The sequence below is a fragment of the Chelonia mydas genome, chromosome 2, assembly GCF_015237465.2.
Source record: "Chelonia mydas isolate rCheMyd1 chromosome 2, rCheMyd1.pri.v2, whole genome shotgun sequence".
Lineage (NCBI taxonomy): Eukaryota > Metazoa > Chordata > Testudines > Cheloniidae > Chelonia > Chelonia mydas.
This window is the reverse complement of record NC_057850.1, coordinates 218,771,660-218,791,820: the sequence shown is the minus strand read 5'-3', so window position 1 is coordinate 218,791,820 and position 20,161 is coordinate 218,771,660. Positions and strand designations below refer to the sequence as shown.

The 20,161-nt window shown below is 40.7% G+C and overlaps 1 protein-coding gene across 1 annotated transcript; it reads left to right on the top strand.

Annotated features, from left to right (window-relative positions):
- The first annotated feature begins 1,447 nt into the window (after positions 1-1,447).
- GTPBP10 (GTP binding protein 10) lies at positions 1,448-20,068 on the top strand. Its single transcript, XM_037890733.2, has 10 exons — positions 1,448-1,593; positions 2,148-2,341; positions 2,439-2,530; positions 3,820-3,964; positions 9,490-9,563; positions 10,292-10,344; positions 14,369-14,476; positions 14,926-15,003; positions 16,848-16,971; positions 19,579-20,068. The coding sequence occupies exons 1-10, from the start codon at positions 1,561-1,563 to the stop codon at positions 19,779-19,781; spliced, it is 1,104 nt and encodes a 367-aa protein (XP_037746661.1). The 5' UTR covers positions 1,448-1,560; the 3' UTR covers positions 19,782-20,068.
- Positions 20,069-20,161: the final 93 nt, after the last annotated feature.

The window sequence follows — 20,161 nt, the reverse complement described above, 5'->3', positions numbered from 1 at the left end:
ATAATTCAAGGGGGCCCCTTATAGAATATTAGGGTTGGAAGAGACCTCAGGAGGTCATCTAGTCCAACCCCCTACTCAAAGCAGGACCAACACCAACTAAATCATCCCAGCCAGGGCTTTGTCAAGGTGGGCCTTAAAAACCACTAAGGATGGAGATTGCACCACCTCCCTAGGTAGCCCATTCCAGTGCTTCACCACCCTCCTAGTGAAAGTGTTTTCTAATATCCAACCTAGACCTCCCCCACTGCAACTTGAGACCATTGCTCCTTGTTCTGTCATCTGCCACCACTGAGCTCCGTCCTCTTGGGAACCCCGCTTCAGGTAGTTGAAGGCTGCTATCAAATCCCCCCTCACTTTTCTCTTCTGCAGACTAAATAACCCCAGTTCCCTCAGCCTCTCCTCATAAGTCATGTGCCCCAGCCTCCTAATCATTCTTATTACCCTCCGCTGGACTCTCTCCAATTTGTCCACATCCCTTCTGTAGTGGAGGGACCAAAACTGGCCACAATACTCCGGGTAGGGCCTCACCAGTGCCAAATAGAGGGGAACAAACACTTCCCTCAATCTACTGGCAATGCTCCTACTAATACAGCCCAATATGCCATTGGCCTTCTTGACAACAAGTTTCAGAGTAACAGCCGTGTTAGTCTGTATTCGCAAAAAGAAAAGGAGTACTTGTGGCACCTTAGACTAACCAATTTATTTGAGCATAAGCTTTCGTGAGCTACAGCTCACTTCATCGGATGCATACTGTGGAAAGTATAGAAGATCTTATTATATACACACACAAAGCATGAAAAAATACCTCCTCCCACCCCACTCTCCTGCTGGTAATAGCTTATCTAAAGTGATCACTCTCCTTACAATGTGTATGATAATCAAGTTGGGCCATTTCCAGCACAAATCCAGGTTTTCTCACCCCACCCCACCCCCCATACACACACAAACTCACTCTCCTGCTGGTAATAGCTTATCTAAAGTGACCTTTCCACAGTATGCATCCGATGAAGTGAGCTGTAGCTCACGAAAGCTTATGTTCAAATAAATTAGTTAGTCTCTAAGGTGCCACAAGTACTCCTTTTCTTCTTGACAACAAGGGCACACTGCTGACTCATATCCATCTTCTCCTCCACTGTAATCCCCAACTCCCTTTCTGGAGCAGCTGGGGCGAACCCACAACAGCCAGAGCGCTAAACGCTTATTCCCCTTGTCCCTCACTGTTCCTGCCCCACAGCTCCCCTCCACCCCATCTCTCCTCGCCCCAATTCAAACCCCCCGCACACCCCCTCACGCTGTCCCTGGCCCTCCTGCGCTTCCCCACTCAACCCGCCCGCATTCTACTCGCCCATCTCCCCGCAGTACCCCCCGTAACACCCTCTCGTCTCTCGGGGTCTGCCCCCGCGCTACCCCGCCCGCCCCTCCGCACACAACGCCCCTCCCTCTGGGCGGGCTGAGCGGCCGCACGCGCCTCTCTACGAAGGGGAAGCGCCACGACGTCAGCGGCTGCGCTCGCGCGTTGCGTCCCTGTTTCTAGGCCCGGGCTGAGGGGCCCTGGCCAGGATGGTGCGCGGGAGCCGCGCGCTGCTGCGGAAGGTCAGCGCGCCGCGTGCCCTGTGGCGGCCGCGGGGAGGGGACAGTCCGCGGCCGGAGTCTGGGGGCGGCAGCTCCGCGTGTGAGCGGGGCTGGGGGTGGTGAAGATGAGCAGCCTCCGGCGTGGGAAAGGGTCTGGCCCGACGGGCCATGTTGGGACGTCCCACGCTTTGCTTCCCCCCCCACCCCTCCAGCAATAGCGCCCAGCTGGCTCCTGTCGTCCTGCCCAGTGCCTGGTTTGCTGGGGAGCACCCAGAGCCTGCGGCCGGGCTTCGATGGGCTCAGCGTTGCATTTACAAATCCTCCCGGCGCTAGGGCTAGGAGAGCAGGACTTGCTAGCCAGGCCTTGGCAAGCCCCCGCCAGTGCCTTCTCACAACGTGCCCTGGAGCAGGGGAGGCAACTCAAGCATCAGTTTCCTGAAGTATTTTTTCACTAACGCTTAGAAGGATAATGCCATCTTGCCGGGGCTGGTGCTTAGGAGCTTACTAACAGTGTATGTGTGAAAGGCAGGTGGGATAAATATGAAACACCAATTTAACACTTCTTATGTTGTTAGTATGGCAACTTTATAGATGATCTAAGAATCTATGTGAAAGGAGGAACTGGTGGAATGGGGCATCCTCGCTTGGGTGGAGAAGGAGGGAGAGGTGGTGATGTCTGGCTTGTAGCCAAAGAAAAAACTACCTTAAAGAGAATTAAAGACAGATTTCCCCAGAAACGCTTTGTAGCTGGAGCAGGAGTCAACAGTAGGTAAGGACATTTTGTGACCTGATTTATATTGTTGAACATCTTTAACCTGAAAGAAAAATATCCCTTAAGACCTTTTTACTGTCTAACTTTTTTATAGTGTCCGTGCACTGAAAGGTGAAAAGGGAACAGATTGTGAAGTTGATGTGCCTTTGGGAATTTCAGTTACTTCCTGTGATGGGAAACAGATTGGTAAGAACCTTTTGCTTTTCCTTTATTTTGAGATAGCAGAAAATAAGGTAGTTTGACACATCGTTTGCTGGGTGTACTCTCTTCACACCAAAGGCTCTTGTGAGATGTTTCATCTTTAAGACAAAATAGAAGGATTTATTTGTTGAGACAAATGTGGGGAGACACAATCACATGCAGGAGACTTCTGATGTTAGAGGCTCCGTCCAAAAGCATAATTATAACTAATTTGTATCTCCAGATATAGTACCAGGAACATGTTCCCACAACAAGATTTAAAGGCTGGAAGCCAGGTTGGTTTTATAGTGAGCCATTGAATTACTCTGTGACCTTGGAAAGGTTACTTGTCCACTTTGTAACTCAGTTATTTGAACTATAAAACTGGCCGAGTTTCAGCATCTTAGGGATTACCCATGATGATGATTGTGTTGAAAGTAACTACTGTGTCTAGAACAGTGGAAAGAATTTCAGATTATCTGTGCAAGGCTCCTGAAATGGCCCTTTCTCAAACTATAACCTTGAAGTTGGAGAGTGCTCTCCTTTTTGTAGTTTTCAGAGTTATTTTTTTTAGTAATAAAAATGATTTTTGTTTATTGGATACTTCCTTTGTTTAAGTGTTAAGCAGGATTAAAGTATGATGTAGGTTAGGTGGTATCTGTAAGTATTTTTGTAAATTATATATATTATGCTAGTGTTTTTTAACTACAATTCTAAAATATGGTAATGATAGATGGTGACATCACAGCAGGAATCTTAATGGAAGAGCCTGTAATATCTAATGAGTTTGGTGGTTAAAGTAGGCTGTGTAATTCTCAAGTTTAAAGTATTTTGATTAACAAGCTATTATAGCCATGGCTAAAAATCTCAAAACTACTGATACATGTGGCTTTTCTTGGTTTAACCCACATCCAACTACATGATACAATGTGGTGATGTTGACCACTTAAAACTAATACTTTGGGAGATCTAGTATATTGAGCTTGCATGTGATTAGTGTTACTTTCTTTTTGGAATCACGTACTTGTTAGTATCAACTACCATTTTGACCATACTGTGTATTCATTTTCGAGGGATTACAACTCCAAAGAGAAACTCTACTTCATGTAGTTATTTGGTGTTAGGACTTGAAATGTCTGACTCTTGACAGAGACCTGCACCAAGCCCAAGGGGTTTATATAGAAACTAGTGGAAAGTCTCCTCTTCTTTCTTTGACAGCAGGTCTACCTGGTAATGGAGAATCTTAACTGTTGCACAACAGCTATATTTTCTGACTAGTAATTTTTATTTTTCAGGAGAACTTAATAAAGCAGGAGACAGAATACTGGTAGCTCGTGGAGGTATTGGTGGCTGTTTGGTTACAAATTTCTTGCCTTTGAAAGGCCAGATACAAACAATTCATCTTGATTTGAAACTTCTAGCAGATGTTGGCTTAGTTGGGTGAGTATTGGACTCTGTTATCTGTGAGTTAAACATTTAGGAGTATAATTTAAAGTAATGCACTTCAAGTGAGGTGGGAAGGGGAATACATGTGAATTGAATTCTGCCTCTTTTAAAAAAAACACATGACCGAGTCTCAACCTGTTACTTCATTTTTGTTGTTAAAATGAGTTATCAGAATTGATTACTCATGGTTGGATGAATGCGGGGCCATTGGCCTGAATCCAGGTGAGGTTGATAATGATATCAGATGGCTGTTCAGTAATATATGTGAAATGAATTGGGAATCTCAAGCCAAGGCCTAGTGGACTGGTAGCTGTATTGCAAAAACTGCCATTACCAACCAAGTACTGGCACAAGTGGGTCTCCTTAATATTTATTCTTTGGCATTGCTATTAAAACTAGATATGGAATCTGCTCTCTCAGGCCTGGTCTAAACTGACGGGGGAAGGGGGGATGGAGAATTGATCTAAGATACGTCGACTTCAGCTACGCTATTCTCGTAGCTGAAGTTGCATATCTTAGATTGACTTAGAATCACTTACTTCGCATCCTCGCAGTGCGGGATCGACGGCCGCTACTCCCCTGTCGACTCTGCTTCTGCCTCTCACTCTGGTGGAATTCCAGAGTCGATGGCAGAGTGATCAGGGATTGATTTATCGCGTCTACACTAGACCCAATAAATCGATCCCCAACAGATCGATCGCTATCCGGCGGGTAGTGTAGACGTGGCCTCACAAAAGCATCCTGGCATATTTTTAGGGGAGTATGGAAAACCTTGAACTATGGTCCTTCTGTTTCATTTGCATTTAGTCTGCATTTTCACTGCCACCGATAAAAGGAATACAAATTTGAATTGGTTTTTTTAGGAAATCCTGAAGAAAAGCATCTAATGCACTAAAACCATGCAAACACTGTTTATTAAGAACTCATTAGGTTTTTTTCCCTATACCTTATGGACAGTGAGTTACTCTTAAAATTTTTTATGGATGCATAATGAGCAAAGTACTTGTAGATGGAAATGTGTAGATATGTTTACATTGGATATTCAACAACTTGAGAATAAGGTTGATATTTTGCTAGCCATCTTCAGGGGTTATGTGATGTTACAAAACATGATCACTTGGCTCCAGTCCTGCAAACACTATGCATGTGAGTAATTTTACACAGGCAAGGAGTCATACTGAGCTTCATAAGATTCCTTATGTGCATAATTCTTTGCAGAGTTTTATATGTGAAAAATGTAAATATTAAATGGTTTGGGCCACCTCATGAATCTAATACCTGTAGTTACTAATGCCACAAACCTTTTAAAATATTATTCTCATTACTTTTGTGAAGGTATAAGAAGCTGGTCTTTGTTTTAATATTTGGGACATAAAAATTCCTTGACAAATTATGCTTTGTGAATAACAGGAAGAAGAATATATGTTGGGTAGTCTGCATCTGTGCCTCTTAGAATTCATAGGCCATGTCTCTCTCTACTGCAAAATATCAGGTGGCACAGTAACTTACAAATGTATTTATTTAGGATGTGTGGCATTCAAGCACAAAAACTGAGGGAATGACTCCTGGTAGGCTTTTTATTAAGATCTGAAGAGATGTCTCACTTTTTTAATGTGAATTCTATTAAATGGATTTGCGGGGGGGGGGGGAGGGTAGTATATATGTATAAAAATGAAAAAAATTCCTGAACTATTAGACTCATCCTTTATGAGAGTACAACTGAAAGCATTTTTAAAAGCTTTTTTTTCCCATTTTAACTTTTTGGTTTTTTTCCTAGTTTGAACAATGAAAATGCACTAGTTAGTTTCACTTTAGTTTCTAACCTGAGGTCAATTTCAGTTTCAGGCTGTCATGTATTAACACAGTGCTACAGTGTACTGTAGTGCAATACATTTGTTTAAACTGGCATAAGAATTGTAAAAAATAGTCCTAGATCTCTTGGTCTTAGGTCTTAGGTTTTGTAAAGGCTGGTGTGTTGGGTTTTTTTGTTTTTACAAATCCTAAGTTTTGGCTCATATTTGAGCTGACAGGCTTTCATTAAAAGCATAGAATCATGATTGATGAAGATTGTTTCCTAGCCAAAATTGTGAGTCAACCTCTGATATCCTGTTAGTGCCTGTACTTTGATCTTTTCTTTGAGTATGTTGCTTTTACTTCAGCATATACACAAGTGCTTTGCTATTAGATCAGATCAAGAAATCTTATGGTCTTGAGAGAGGATCATCCGGTCTGGGTACAGATTGTGAGGTACAAGAGAGGTTGCAATTGAGCTTCAAAGAGAATACGTTGAGCCTTGATGGAAACAAAATACTTCCTTGAAGAAATGGAAGGCGTAACATTCCGAATTGTCTGTATGGCTTATTCTATCATCAGAGAGCATTAAATTCCTCCAATAACTTTCCTATTATAAAAGTCATTTTCTTCCATTATAAGGAATTAAGTTTTTAAAATATCAGTTTTTTAATTAGTTGGTGTCCCTCTTGCTGTTTAACAGAGTTTGATTTTATTAATTTATGGTTAAATTCACAACATGGTGAATTCCTCAACCAATAGTGCATTACAGGCCATAAAGAAAAATGCCTCTCTCTGTGGGCTAGCAGACTGCAAGACCATAGTCTCTTATTTTTAATCGCAGATCCATACTACCCCACCATAGATTCCTAACCTTCACACGCTTTTGATCAGGTGACTTTTAATATCTATTTAGGAACTTATTTATCCTAGATCTAGTATTGTAGTGAAATATAGCACCGTGTGATGGTCTGCAAATTTGACTTAAACCAAGGTCCCTTGTGAACTCCTCCTCCTATTGAGTGACTGGGAACTGTGTTCTGTTCCTGTGATCATGCTTGAGGTTGATTTTTTTTGAGTAAGGCACCTAACTGTGTTTTGTAACTCCATTTAATCCTGGGTAAAATGGGACAATAATACTTTTCTGATTAGACACTATACATTCAAAATGGTTATTTTGAAAAGGGTTATTTCTAACTCTTTAAATGTGGGTCTGTTCTGTAAAGTATGTAAGTAAAAATCTTACTGCCTGACTCAGAAGACCCGTTTGCTGTGCATGTTCAGTTGTTGCTGCTTTCTTATGTGAAAAAGGTTTGGGGAGCATGGGAGGCATTGCTATAGTCAGCACCCTGCATAATCAGCTGAGATCTCGGAGCATGAGCTAAGTTTGTTTGTTTTGGGGGGGTTTTTTTGTTGTTTTCTGGTACACTCCTCAATAATACTTATCCCTTATACAGCACCTTTCATCAGTAGATCTCAAAGCATTTCACAGTCTTTAACGGATGTATCCTCTCAACACCCCTGGGACGTAGGAAAGTATTATTACCCACCTTTGGGGGGGCGGGGGTAAGGTGCGCAGAATCTGTGACTTGCCCAAGATCACACTGGAAGTGTGTAAAATTAACAGAATTGTTAACTTAGTTCCAATTTCATGACCGCCTGTAGAACTGTTTTATCTTCAGATTGTGTACTTGGGTATATCTGTGCAACCCTGCAAAAGGCAGTAGTAGCAGATGTGCAAATGAAGGTGGCATTTGGCTTGTAGAATCTTCTGTTACTGGAATGATACATATACCAGAAACCAGGCTGAGTTTGCAAGGCTATCAGTTAGAAAAAATATCTTTTTACTTTTCAAATCAGCAGTCTGGTATAGAAATCGGACACAGTAAACCTGGAACCTCATAATGCCTTTTTAACTAAACCCCTTTGGAGAGCAGAATGTCACTTAAAGCTGTTACACATGAAGGTTCATCGCACTTTCAGATACTTTATGCTCAGACCTCAGGAGCACTGCTGAGTTTACAGGAAAGGTAAGTTTGGTTAAAAGAATATTATGACACTGTCCAGTAAACTAAGTTTCACTGTAAATGAGTTCATCCCTGAAACCTTCAGAAAGTCTTTTAGTTTGTCTGCATTCTTATAAACAGTTGTAACGGTTTTCAAAATTGTGGGGAAAAAAGCAAGTTGTATAAAACATTTTATTGTCTGTATTACAGAAACCTAGAGATCCCCGCCAAGACTACAGTTACAAAATTTGTAGATGACGGTGCTGGGGGGTGGGTTGCAAGCACTTTAGAAGACCCGATTTAGAATTCAAAATGACCTTGATACGCTGGAGAACTGGTCTGAAATCAACAAGATGAAACAACTTGAAAGAGACAAGATCAAAGTATTATGCTTAGGAAGGAAAAAACTAAATGTGCAGATACGAAACTGAGAATAACTGGCTAGCCAGTGAATCTCAAAGTGAATGAGTCAACAATGATGCTGTTGCAAAAAAAGGCAATGGGATATATTAGCAGGAGTGTTCTACATAAGACACGGAAGCACTGGAACAGGTTGCTTAGGGAATCCCCATAGAACCATAGAATATCAGGGTTGGAAGGGACCTCAGGAGGTAATCTAGTCCAACCCCCTGCTCAAAGCAGGACCGATCCCCAATTAAATCATCCCAGCCAGGGCCCCATCAAGCCTGACCTTAAAAACTTCTAAGGAAGGAGATTCCACCACCTCCCTAGGCAACGCATTCCAGTGTTTCACCACCCTCCTAGTGGAAAAAGGTTTTCCTAATATCCAACCTAAATCTCCTCCCATCACTGGAGGGTTTTTAAGAACAGGTTAGACCAGTTGTGAGCAAACTTTTTGGCCTGAGAGCCATATCGGGGTTCCAAAACTGTGTATGGAGGGCCAGGTAAGGAAGGCTGTGCCTCCCCAAACAGCCTGGCCTCAACCCCCTCCCACTTCCCAACCCCCCTGCTCCTTGTCCCCTGACCGCCTCTCGGACCCCACCCCCTATCCAACCCCTCCAGCCCCATTACCATGCTGCTCAGAGCACCAGGACTGGCTGCCATGCAGTCTAGAGCACCGGGGCAGGGCAGGCCGGCGGCTCTCACAGCCACGCTGCCCGGCAGGAGCTCGCAGCCCCACTACCCAGAGTGCTGGCGGCACAGCGAGCTGAGGCTGTGGGGGAGGGGGAGACAGAAGGGGAGGGGCCGGGGGCTAGCCTCCCTGGCCAGGTGCTCAAGGACCAGGCAGGATGGTTCCGCAGGCCGTAGTTTGCTTATCTCTGGGTTAGACAGACACCCATCAGGGATGGTCTAGGAATACTTAATGCTGCCTCAGCGAAGGGGAATAGACTAGATCACATCTAGAGGCCACTTGCAGCACTACGTTTCTATGATTTCTAAGATCAGGGCCCCAGTACACTAGGTGCTGTGCAAGTACATACTAACAGACAGTTCCTGCCCCCAAAGGGTTTAACAGTCTAAATAGTAAAGGAGTACTTGTGGCACCTTAGAGACTAACCAATTTATTTGAGCATAAGCTTTCGTGAGCTACAGCTCACTTTATAAATAGTATTGATTCGGGGGGGGAGAGAGTGTCAGAAATGCAAAAAAATAACAGAATTATATCTTTGCCAGTATTTTGTTCATTTAACTCAATAGTAACGCATATGCAAGTGTGACATAAATAGATATTCATTGTGTAAATCCCAACTTTCCTTCTAGATTTCCAAATGCAGGAAAATCCTCTTTGCTAAGCAAGATTTCTCATGCCAAACCTCAGATTGCAGATTATCCTTGTAAGTACAAACTGCATTATTTTTCATTGGTGTAACATTACTTGAGAACACAGGCCTTTCCTATGGCTTGGCTGAACAACTTTTAGAAAAGAACTGGAGAGTAGGAGCTGCCTACAGTTGCTACAGATGTTATTACCTACTAAATATTACTCTCTTCCCCTTTATCTCAGTTCTTCCACAACTCATAAGACAGCAAGAAAGAGAGGTAGATTCCCTTGAGCACCATTACTGGGGCTCTATGTTCCTGTTACTTCTGTTTTCACATGTATCTTTTAAGTTCTCTGGCACAAAGTCTGAAGCATGATAGAAGCACTGAAGGGGCCACAACTACAGAGATTTGTTTTTAGTTGTTAGTTTTGTGAGCTCAGTGTCCTGCGGGAGACGAAAAGCAAAAACGGAAGCAGTAGCTGCTGTATGATCAACATGGTTAGGAGAGATAAAAGCAATGAGTGAAAAGTTAGTGGTGGTGGCAAACTTTCAGTGTGGCCTTAATTTTCAAAAGGGGTTTGGTTGATATTTACTAGGATTCATATCTGTTACATCAGAAAGTACTACGATATAATGTAACTCCATAATGTCATTCATATAAATATATTATAATGGAAGTGTTCCAAACGAAGGCGTGAGTAATTAGATCCAATAGATAAGGAGAGGCATGAAGGTTTTATAATGTTAGTCACTTTTAATATACAGTGCTTTTTTTTTTCTTTATTATCCTGCCCGTCCAGTCACAACAGTAAAACCTGAACTGGGAAAGATCATGTATCCAGATTACAAGCAGGTTGGTATTGAAAAGCAATTAAATTTGTTATACATTTGGGTATAATGGCTAGTTAGATTAATGTCATTACAGCCTTTCATCTTCTGCAATGGAGCTTAATCCCAAATCATACTTTCATATATTTTCTTTGCTTAAGGATGTTACTGCATTATTTTCTACGCCAATAGTTAATGGTGCAAAAATGGTGAAAGTAAAAATGGTTCCCACTTCTGTTTCCCTTAACAGAAGGAACTAGGTTTCTGTAGTAACAGACTAATAGGTCTTCACCTAAATGTTGTTAGCTTTCTTCTCCACCTTTTTTGTTTCACATCTAACAAATGAGTTTCCCTAAATTATTGAATATGGTGGTAATAAAAAATACAGAAGTAACCAGAATTTTGCATTTTACTGCCATGAAATGACTGAGAATTTAAATACTGTACTTCCTGTATCAACTGTTTCCCTGGCAGCTGATATTAATAGGTCACTGTTAAAGGATTGGAAAAACTAAAATACATATTTTAGTAATTGATCACTTCATGCCTGCTCAAAAAATTATCTTGGTTAATTTAATTTGAGCAAATATCTACTGTGTCTATTTTCTTGTTGCCTACTTTCAACGTAGCTTATATACAAATAGAATTAACTGATATAGTATGTTGGTGCTTTGAGGTTCACGAGTACTGTATCCTGCAAGGAGCTAAGAATTCCTGTGCACCCCCCAACTCCCACTGACTTCACAAGGGGAATGAGCACCTTGCAGGATCAAGCCCAAAATGCTACCCAAGGAGTATAAATAAATTTCTTGATTTTTTTTTTTTTAATAGTAGAGTAAGTACTCAAGCATTATCTACAAAAACATGTTTTATATAAACTGTCCCTTTCATCTCCTGCATATTTTGTTGTTTTTTTGTTAGAGAAATACAGGGAAAGCAAAGAATTTTGATTTTTCAGATCAAACTATTGGATTACAGGAAACACAAAACTGAAACAACCATGGAGCAAAAATTAAAGTTTGTCTGGCTATATCTTTGTTTTGTTTGCTATTTGTTTTTAAAGGATAATCTTATTTCTAATTAGTCCTAATACTTCATGTTTGTTCATGGAAATTGTTAGTTGATAAACAGCTAATTACTGGGAGATGGCAGTTTTAAACAGGTAATTAACTACAGTTGATTTTTAGTCCTTAGCATATTGGTTAAAATTGTTTATAAAATGGGCGTGATCAGGTAAATAAATCTGTCAGGCCCAGATTCTCAGGGTGTACAGAAATGCATTTTACCTGCACAAATTTGGACTAACCTACCCTAACTGAAAATTCCATAAAATATCTGTACATCCCTGTAACTCTCCCAGTATTATGAATAGATAAGAACAAAAGTCTACCCTTTCATGGACGCACACATTCCTCCATAGGAATAGTGCACACATCTAAAGGCAAAATATGTCCCTGAATTGGGAGATTAAATTGGCAACTTTAATAATTTTGAGAAGAAATCAAAACAAGATAGCCCTTTGCTGCAGATAACAGGGTAAATTTTTAATCCTGAAAAGGAACTGATCTGCCAGGAATCAGTGGCACATCCTCTACCAACTGGATAATTACACATCCCTAGGGATGACATTTTTTTTTTCTACAGTCTATTATCAGATACCAGCAAGAGTTTCTCATTTGCTTGTATAAGCAATTTGTTTTATTTGATAAGGAAGAAATATAAAAGTGTCGTAGTGATATGCCAGCTCCACCAAACTCCATCATACTAGAAAATAGATTTTCCCTGTACATTCAACTTCCATGGATTGTTTAGTAAATGTAGTTGAAACTGTATAGCCTTTTAATGTATTTCCATGTCGTTTTAGATGGAGAATCCCGAAGCAGGGTTTGACATATTTAGCAAACACCTACTAGCCAGAGGCCAGTATAAAGGTGAGTGGGAGTGGCGTTCACCAGCAAGATATTGAAGCAACATCTTGATAGAAAACTGAGTCATCAGTTGCTGGGAAGAGGCAAGGGTGCAAGGATTCCTACCAAGTACTGGCCCTGGGCTCTTGTCAGGTTTTCGTCCTTTATAACAGCCTCTGGTTTGTAGGTGTTGGATAGACTTGAAGCCCTTAGCACTTTTTATTTTTCTAGATTTCTGAGAACTAGTAAATATATAAAGCAGAACTCCATTTATCTGAACTAATTGGGACTGGGCCAAATCTGATCATCAAAAAGCAGGGAAAACTGGAGAATGGGAAGTGCAGTGCTGCAGCGCCATCTAGTGGCCAAATGAGATCACTCCTTTTTGTACCTGTGTATGCTGGTTGTCCGGCTAACATGGACAGCTGGATAATGGAGGGTCAGATAAACAGGGTTCTGCTGTAGGTGGATGAGCACTAGGATGACCAGATGTCCCGATTTTATAGGGACAGTCCCGATTTTGGGGTCTCTTTCTTATATAGCCTCCTATTTTACACACACACACACCCCCAATCCCTTGTCCCGATTTTTCACATTTGCTGTCTCGTCACCCTACTGAGCACCAGAAATGCTGCTTGAGGAGAACAGCAGAAACTTATAGCCCCTTATTTGTCTGCTAAAGCAGACTTCTGATGACAGGCTTTAAATGTTTTGCAGTTGCTTGTAAATATTGCCACTGAGATACTAAGGTCAGAAGGGACCATTATGATCATCTAGTCTGACCTCCTGCACAACGCAGGCCACAGAATCTCACCCACCCGCTCCTGCGGAAAAACCTCTCATCTATGTCTGAGCTATTGAAGTCCTCAAATGGCGGTTTAAAGACTTCAAGAAGCAGAGAATCCTCCAGCAAGCGACCCATGCTACAGAGGAAGGCAAAAAACCTCGGGCCTCTTCCAGTCTGCCCTGGAGGAAAATTCCTTCCCGACCCCAAATATGGCGATCAGCTAAACCCTGAGCATGTGAGCAAGATTCACCAGCCAGATACCCAGGAAAGAATTTTGTGTAGTAACTCAGATCCCACCCCATCTAACATCCCATCACAGGCTATTGGGCCTATTTACCATGAATATTTAAAGATCAATTAATTACCAAAATCCTGTTATCCCATCATACCATCTCCTCCATAAACTTACCGAGTTTAATCTTAAAGCCAGATAGGTCTTTTGCCCCACTGCTTCCCTTAGAAGGCTATTCCAAAACGTCACTCCTCTGATGGTTAGAAAGTCTAATTTCAGGTCTGAACTTCCCAGTGACCAGTTTATATCCATTTGCTCTTGTGTCCACATTAGTACTGAGCTTAAATAATTCCTCTCCTTCTCTGGTATTTATCCCTCTGATATATTTATAGAGAGCAATCATATCTCCCCTCAACCTTCTTTTGGTTAGGCTAAACAAGCCAAGCTCCTTGAGTCTCCTTTCATAAGACAGGTTTTCTATTCCTCGGATCATCCTAGTAGCCCTTCTCTGTACCTGTTCCAATTTGCATTCATCCTTCTTAAACATGGGAGACCAGAACTGCACACAGTATTCTAGGTGAGGTCTCACCAGTGCCTTGTATAACAGTACTAACACCTCCTTATCTCTACTGGAAATACCTCGCCTGATGCATCCCAAGACCGCATTCACTTTTTTCATGGCCATATCACATTGGCGGCTCATAATCATCCAATGATCAACCAATACTCCAAGGTCCTTCTCCTCCTCCGTTACTTCTAATTGATACGTCCCCAGTTTGTAACTAAAATTCTTGTTGTTAATCCCTAAATGCATGACCTTACACTTCTCACTATTAAATTTCATCCTATTACTATTACTCCAATTTACAAGGTCATCCAAATCTTTCTGTATGATTTCACTTTCCTTCTCTACATTGGAAATACCTCCCAGCATTGTATCATTTGCAAACTTTATTAGCACACTCCCACTTTTTGTGCCGATAACAATTCTCAGAAATAAGTAGCTATAAAATAAGCATCCCCAGAATACTTTTCTGTTTGTTCTTGTGTGTAGTCATTTGAGGTGTTGATGTTATAATTACTGTACCATTTTTTTCTGACAAATTTTCATTTATCTTCCTAGGTCTCAGTAGCAGATCTTCCAGGATTGATTGAAGGTGCACATGCAAACAAAGGAATGGGCCACAAATTCCTCAAGCATGTAGAAAGAACCAAACAGCTTCTCTTTGTAGTAAGTAAATATTATAATTTAAATAACCTGGTGACTTTAGTTTTTTATTCTATTTAGCTTAGAATTTACAATCATGTAAACCTAAATTCCTGAGATTTTATTGCCGCTGGCTTTGAGAAAACATTTCCTTCATAATTGTCCTGTGTTATTTTACTCTAGCCGTGGTTGTAAACAAATATAATATCTAAACTAGAAATCTAATAAGATGATGGATATTATGTTGATGAAGGCCATAGAGATACCTAAATAATCAGAGGGTTTTATAAAGATTGCCTGTTGCTCAACAGCATGAAAAGGTTCCTAGCACAGCTCAGACATTAGGTAGCCATTGTGCAACAAGAGCCTCTTAAAACAGACCAAAAAGCCATTCTTGGGCCTGGATATCTTGAAAAATGGTAGTATTTTGGGGGTGGTCGTGTGTGTGTATTTAACTTTATAATTCATTTTAGGTTGATGTTTCTGGGTTTCGGCTATCTTCAAAAACGCGATTCAGAACAGCTTTTGAAACTATACTGCTTCTAATACAGGTAACTTCTTATCCCTTTAAATGTTGATTCTAATACTGTGTAGATGTGAACAATAGCTAAAAGTGCGTGTAAGCTGACTGCTAGATTAGTAGACGGAGCTGCTGAGGATCCAGTGTGGTTAATCATTTTTGCTAGCAATCTTAAAAGGCTGGGAACTTTCTAGATGTACTTAAGGCAGATGACAAAACTTTAGACATAGCTGTGTCCTCATTAACTTCTGCTGCATCTGTAAGGAGATGTGCTTGAAGGCCAAGCTGAGTGAAGAGCCAGAGCTCTTCAGTCCCCAGATTTGGCTGCCTTTTAGGAAATGGAAAACAGGTCATCTGCTAACTCCCTGGCTTGAGCTCTGTCCAAACCATGAGGTAACTGAGGTTATGTGTATACAACAGCAGCACAGCTATGGCATTACAGCTCTGCTGATGTAGTGCCATAGCGTAGATGCTTCCTACATCAACAGGAAGGGGTTTTTCCATTGATGTAGTTAGTCCACCTTTTGTAAGAGGTGGTAGCTAGGTCAACCAAAGAATTCTTCTGTTGACCAAGCTGCATCTACAGCAGGGGTAGATCAACCTAACTGTGGTGCTCCGGGTGTGAAACTTATTTCACAGCCTTGAACACGTAGCTAGGTCAATCTAATTTTTAAGAGTAGACTAGGCCTGAGTCTTAAGAGCTTGATGAGATATCAGTCTTCAACTTCGCAAAACCCCATCGCCTTTTAGGGGCCATGTGCAGAGTCTCATGGCCTATCCTGCATTCTTCAGTTATCCCCACTGACTAAACTCAACTCCATCTTTAAAAATCTATTTTTCAATCGCTTCCCCCTCCCCTGTTCTGTGACTTCCAATATATTTTTTTCCTGTTTCAGCTTATGCCAATGTACATTCCTGTGCTGTGTGATTCACAGTTAGGGATGATACCTTTTGATATATGCCATAGGAGAGATCTTGTCATTATAAAACTTAAGAATAAATTATACAACAATTCCAAACCCTAAAAATGTGGTTGCCCTAAGCTTTGTCTCGGAGATTGTCTTCATAGCACAGTTAGCTTGAGTTATAACTCAAGTGTTACCCCTAATTCCACTCCTTTTCTGTCACACAAATCTAGCTCAAGTTAAGTGGTGCTTTAAGCTCAAGCTAGCTGGTTTATCGCAGGGGGTAGGTTGAAGTTTGAGTGATGCTCAAGCTAATAATGCAGTGGGAATGCAACAGCTCAATTACAGCAACTCATCCTATCACTCTGTAACTCCAGTGGGCTTGTCTACGTGGTGCAGTAGTGTACACTAGAAGGGTGTGAATTCTAATACGCACCAACATGTTGCACACTTACTGGCCTTTGTAGACCCTGCTTGTGCGCACAAGGAGGGTTTACATGGGTCAGTAAGCATGCAACAAATTGGTGTGCATTAGAATTCACACTGTTCTAGTGTGCACTGCTGTACCATGTAGACAAGCCCATGAGTGCAGTAACTCACGTGTATCAAATCAAGCTGTGAAGGTAAGCCCTGAGAGATTTCTGACCAGTAACGTCAAGAAATTAGTAGATGCTTGTGTATGTTAATACAGATGTGACTAAAAAGAACAAATCTGTCATTACACCTTACAAGAGATTGAATCACAATGGTGCAGGCTGTGTACCAACAGTAAATGCATTTAAATGAGTTGACATTCTCAAACTGTGTGTGAATATATCAACATTGAGCACATCAGTAGATTTCAGTGCTGTAGTGAACACTGATTCTTCAGACAGTTAAACAAATGAAAGAGGAAAACATAATTCAAAACATTTTTTTCTACTTTTTAAAAATAAAAAGTTTTACAAAGGCAAATTAACTTTGTTTTTAGGAGCTAGAATTATACAAAGAGCAGCTTCGGAGAAAGCCCGCACTTCTTGCCATTAATAAAATGGATTTGCCTAATGCACAAGATAGCTTGAAAGAACTTATGAAACAACTACAGAATCCTCAAGGTAAACTAACCTAATGCACAGTAGCTTCTTATTTATAATAAGTAGATTGTAATTTACCTTTGTAAATATTTGTGGAAGTATCTGTTAGCTGATGATAAATATGTTTAAACAATAGAATAAGCAGAGAGAGTCTTCATTTTTACCTAAAATTTATTAGGTAAGTTTGAGGCCCTCCCCTGTGTCCCTCTTTTTGGCTGCTTGCTCTGTATATTTTTAAACTCTAGGTTCCTGACTGACTTTAGTGAATACCCATCTTTTTGTAATACTTGAGATCTCCTGGCTAAACATTCTGTATGAAAACTTCATTTATAAAAGGGTCAGCAGTTGTGGTCGCTAGAGGAGCCACACTGAGATTGTTCAATCAGGGCAAACTGCAAAGAATGGGGCAGACAAGCCTCAAAACTAGTGGTTGTTCTAATAATTAGATTCACAAAGCCAGCAACAAAACAACTTTTACAATACCTTACTGGCTTCGTAAAAGCCCAAAAAAAAGCTCCCTTAAAGAAGTCCAGCCCTGGGCTCCCACCCAAACAATCTAATCAAATATGGTGAGGATTACTTAAAATCTTTTTCACCATATCTAAAGTTCTACCAATCCCAAGAGATCAGACACATTACCCACAAGGTCAATGAATATTTCAGATCTTACCCAAATACATGCTTACAGCCAGTTCTTATTAACGAAACTAAGATTCTTTTTTTTTAAAAAAAATATATATATACACACACATACAGATATGAGTAAAGGTCTTAGGTCAGTTTCATAGTAGAGAGGGTGAGCTGCTGAGTTGCAGAAAGTTCTTTCATAATCCGTTCCCTGGATTTATAATCCAATAGTACAGAGACTATAAATTCTTCCATGAGAAATAGCAGGGTAATCCAGACTGGCACAGGAGATCTCAGTCTTGCAACTCAAGCTTCCCTGATCAACCTTAAGCAGATATGAGATGACTGGATCAGGCCCTAGAGTTCTTTTATAGATCTCTGGCAGGCTACTCTAGCCTCTTGACACAGATAACACAGTGGGCATTCCTTGGGTGAAGAATAGGTAATATACATAGTTGCTTTGAAGTCAATTCCTATTTCCTATGTATACACAGGTAATTTAGTTGCATTGATTAGCATAAGGCCATTAACTAACCAAAGGTTCATTTGAAGTTTGTAGTAAACTACTAAGAGAAATATACACAATATTATTTACACCCAAGTTCCATCTACATGTTAATATTCCATTTTGATCTCTGAATCAGTGGAACGTAGTAATAGACAGGAAGAGAAATTTATCATCTGCAAGCTAATCTGGTAAGATATAGGTAAACACAGACACAATCGGTATCTTCTAATTCTCTAACAATGTAAGTTTACATTTCAAAGCTCTAGTCTATATAACATGGCTTTGTTACCTGTTTATAAGGAATGGCCCTAATTAGAGTGTGTGTGTGTGTGTATATATATACACATACATATAAATATTTTCTAAAATGCCTTTAAAGGTGGAATTTGGGTCATTTAGCCTGCTGGTTGCTTAACCCTTTCTGGCTCAGTATCACACGAGGAAAGAAACGTGTTCTTCTAAATCTCTTCAGGGTAACATCCTGGGTCCACTGATGTGAATGCTTCAAAACTCCCATTGACTTCAGTGAGGTCAGGATTTCATCCTAAATCTGTTCAGGATGCAGTCATAACTTTGTCCAGTCAGCTGCTCTCTCAGTACTATAAACCCTACTATAAGAGTTTTAGCCCTGTTAGTTGGGACATACGTAGAATTGGGCAAAAGTACTAGTAAATACACAGTTGTGATAATTCTGGGTTGGCAAGGAGATGTTGGAAATTGAATGAAGCTTATTAGATCATCTAGTTAATCAATTATTTAAAAGTGAAACTTAAAACTAGTCTGTTCCTATATTTAGGAGCCATATCCTGGTAGTGAATAATAGTGTCTGCTGATTTTGCTCTTAGAGTAGACAAAAATCCCAGGACAGCAAGCCTGAAGCTGAGATCCTCATCTGTGCCTAGTCCCTTTAGTCAGGGTATAAGGCTGGAGGAACAGCCTGGAAAATGCTTTAAAGCCTGGTTTCAGGTAGGGGAGAATTCCTCCAGCACAGGCACAGCAGAAGACAATAAGGTTGTCTTCTGAGGACCTCTTTCCAAGCCGTGTGGCACGGGGGTCATTGTCGGGAGCAGAGCCACAGTGCTGCAGAGATTCTGGGAAATCTTAGGGAGGCTGCTCTATCTTAGATAGACCCCCCCCCCATGGCTGTCTGAGTTACAGAGGGGTTGCTCTAGCATCCTGGAGCAGATCAGAATTCAAGAAGGTTCAAACACCTACCACCTCTGGGCTGAGAGTTCTGTGGTTGCCTCTGAGGGCTGCAGGCCATAATCTCAACCTAGGAGTGCAAGTGCACTAGAATGCAAAAATCAAATGGCTATTGCTAGTATTCCTGTTCTGAAACTCTTTAAATTTGGAATCTTTCAAAATTTGTTTTTAATTATTCCAGTCATTCATCTATCTTCTAAAATTCAACTAAAGTCCCAATTTGGTAAAGTTTTATGGATTTATGGTATAAAGAAATACTGTGTAATAAGTATAAATATGCTCTGTTTCAGACTCTTTACATTTAGTGGAGAAAGAGCTGATTCCAACGTGCACCGTAGACTTCAAAGATATTATCCCTGTATCTGCACATACTGGAGAAGGAATAGAGGAACTAAAAACCTGTATACGGAAATCACTAGATGAAGAAGCAGAGAAGGAGAATGAAGAATATCAGAAAGAGAAACTTCGTATCTTACAGACTTCAGAAGTATAACATAATTAAAGGAGGAAATCAGTTCTTGGATATTGGATCAATCTTTATGAACATCTCAGTGGATGCTAAATTTGTGTTTGTCCTGCTATTGAACTCGACTTCATAGTTCTGACTCTCTGCCACTATCAGTTGAACCTTCTTGTTTTGAAAGCAAATCTGGAATCTTATCTGACACACATTGTAAGAACAGGGCAATTTAAGAAAACTGTCTAAGAATGTAAAATGAATAATATCATGCAGATGTACAGTGAATTTTCTAAGAAACAAATACACAGTCTTCTATACGAGTGGAATTTGTTTTTGTTCTTAATCTTATTGGTGGTATTTATTACTTACCTACACACACACCAAAGCCTTAAAGGAGAGTGGTTGAAATTGGG

Excerpts from the sequence above, each read along its gene's own strand:
- GTPBP10 (XM_037890733.2), top strand. The coding sequence starts at position 1,561 with ATGGTGCGCGGGAGCCGCGCGCTGCTGCGGAAG. Across the intron at positions 1,594-2,147 it reads GCCGCGCGCTGCTGCGGAAG|TATGGCAACTTTATAGATGA; the intron begins GTCAGCGCGCCG and ends TTATGTTGTTAG. Across the intron at positions 16,972-19,578 it reads ACAACTACAGAATCCTCAAG|ACTCTTTACATTTAGTGGAG; the intron begins GTAAACTAACCT and ends GCTCTGTTTCAG.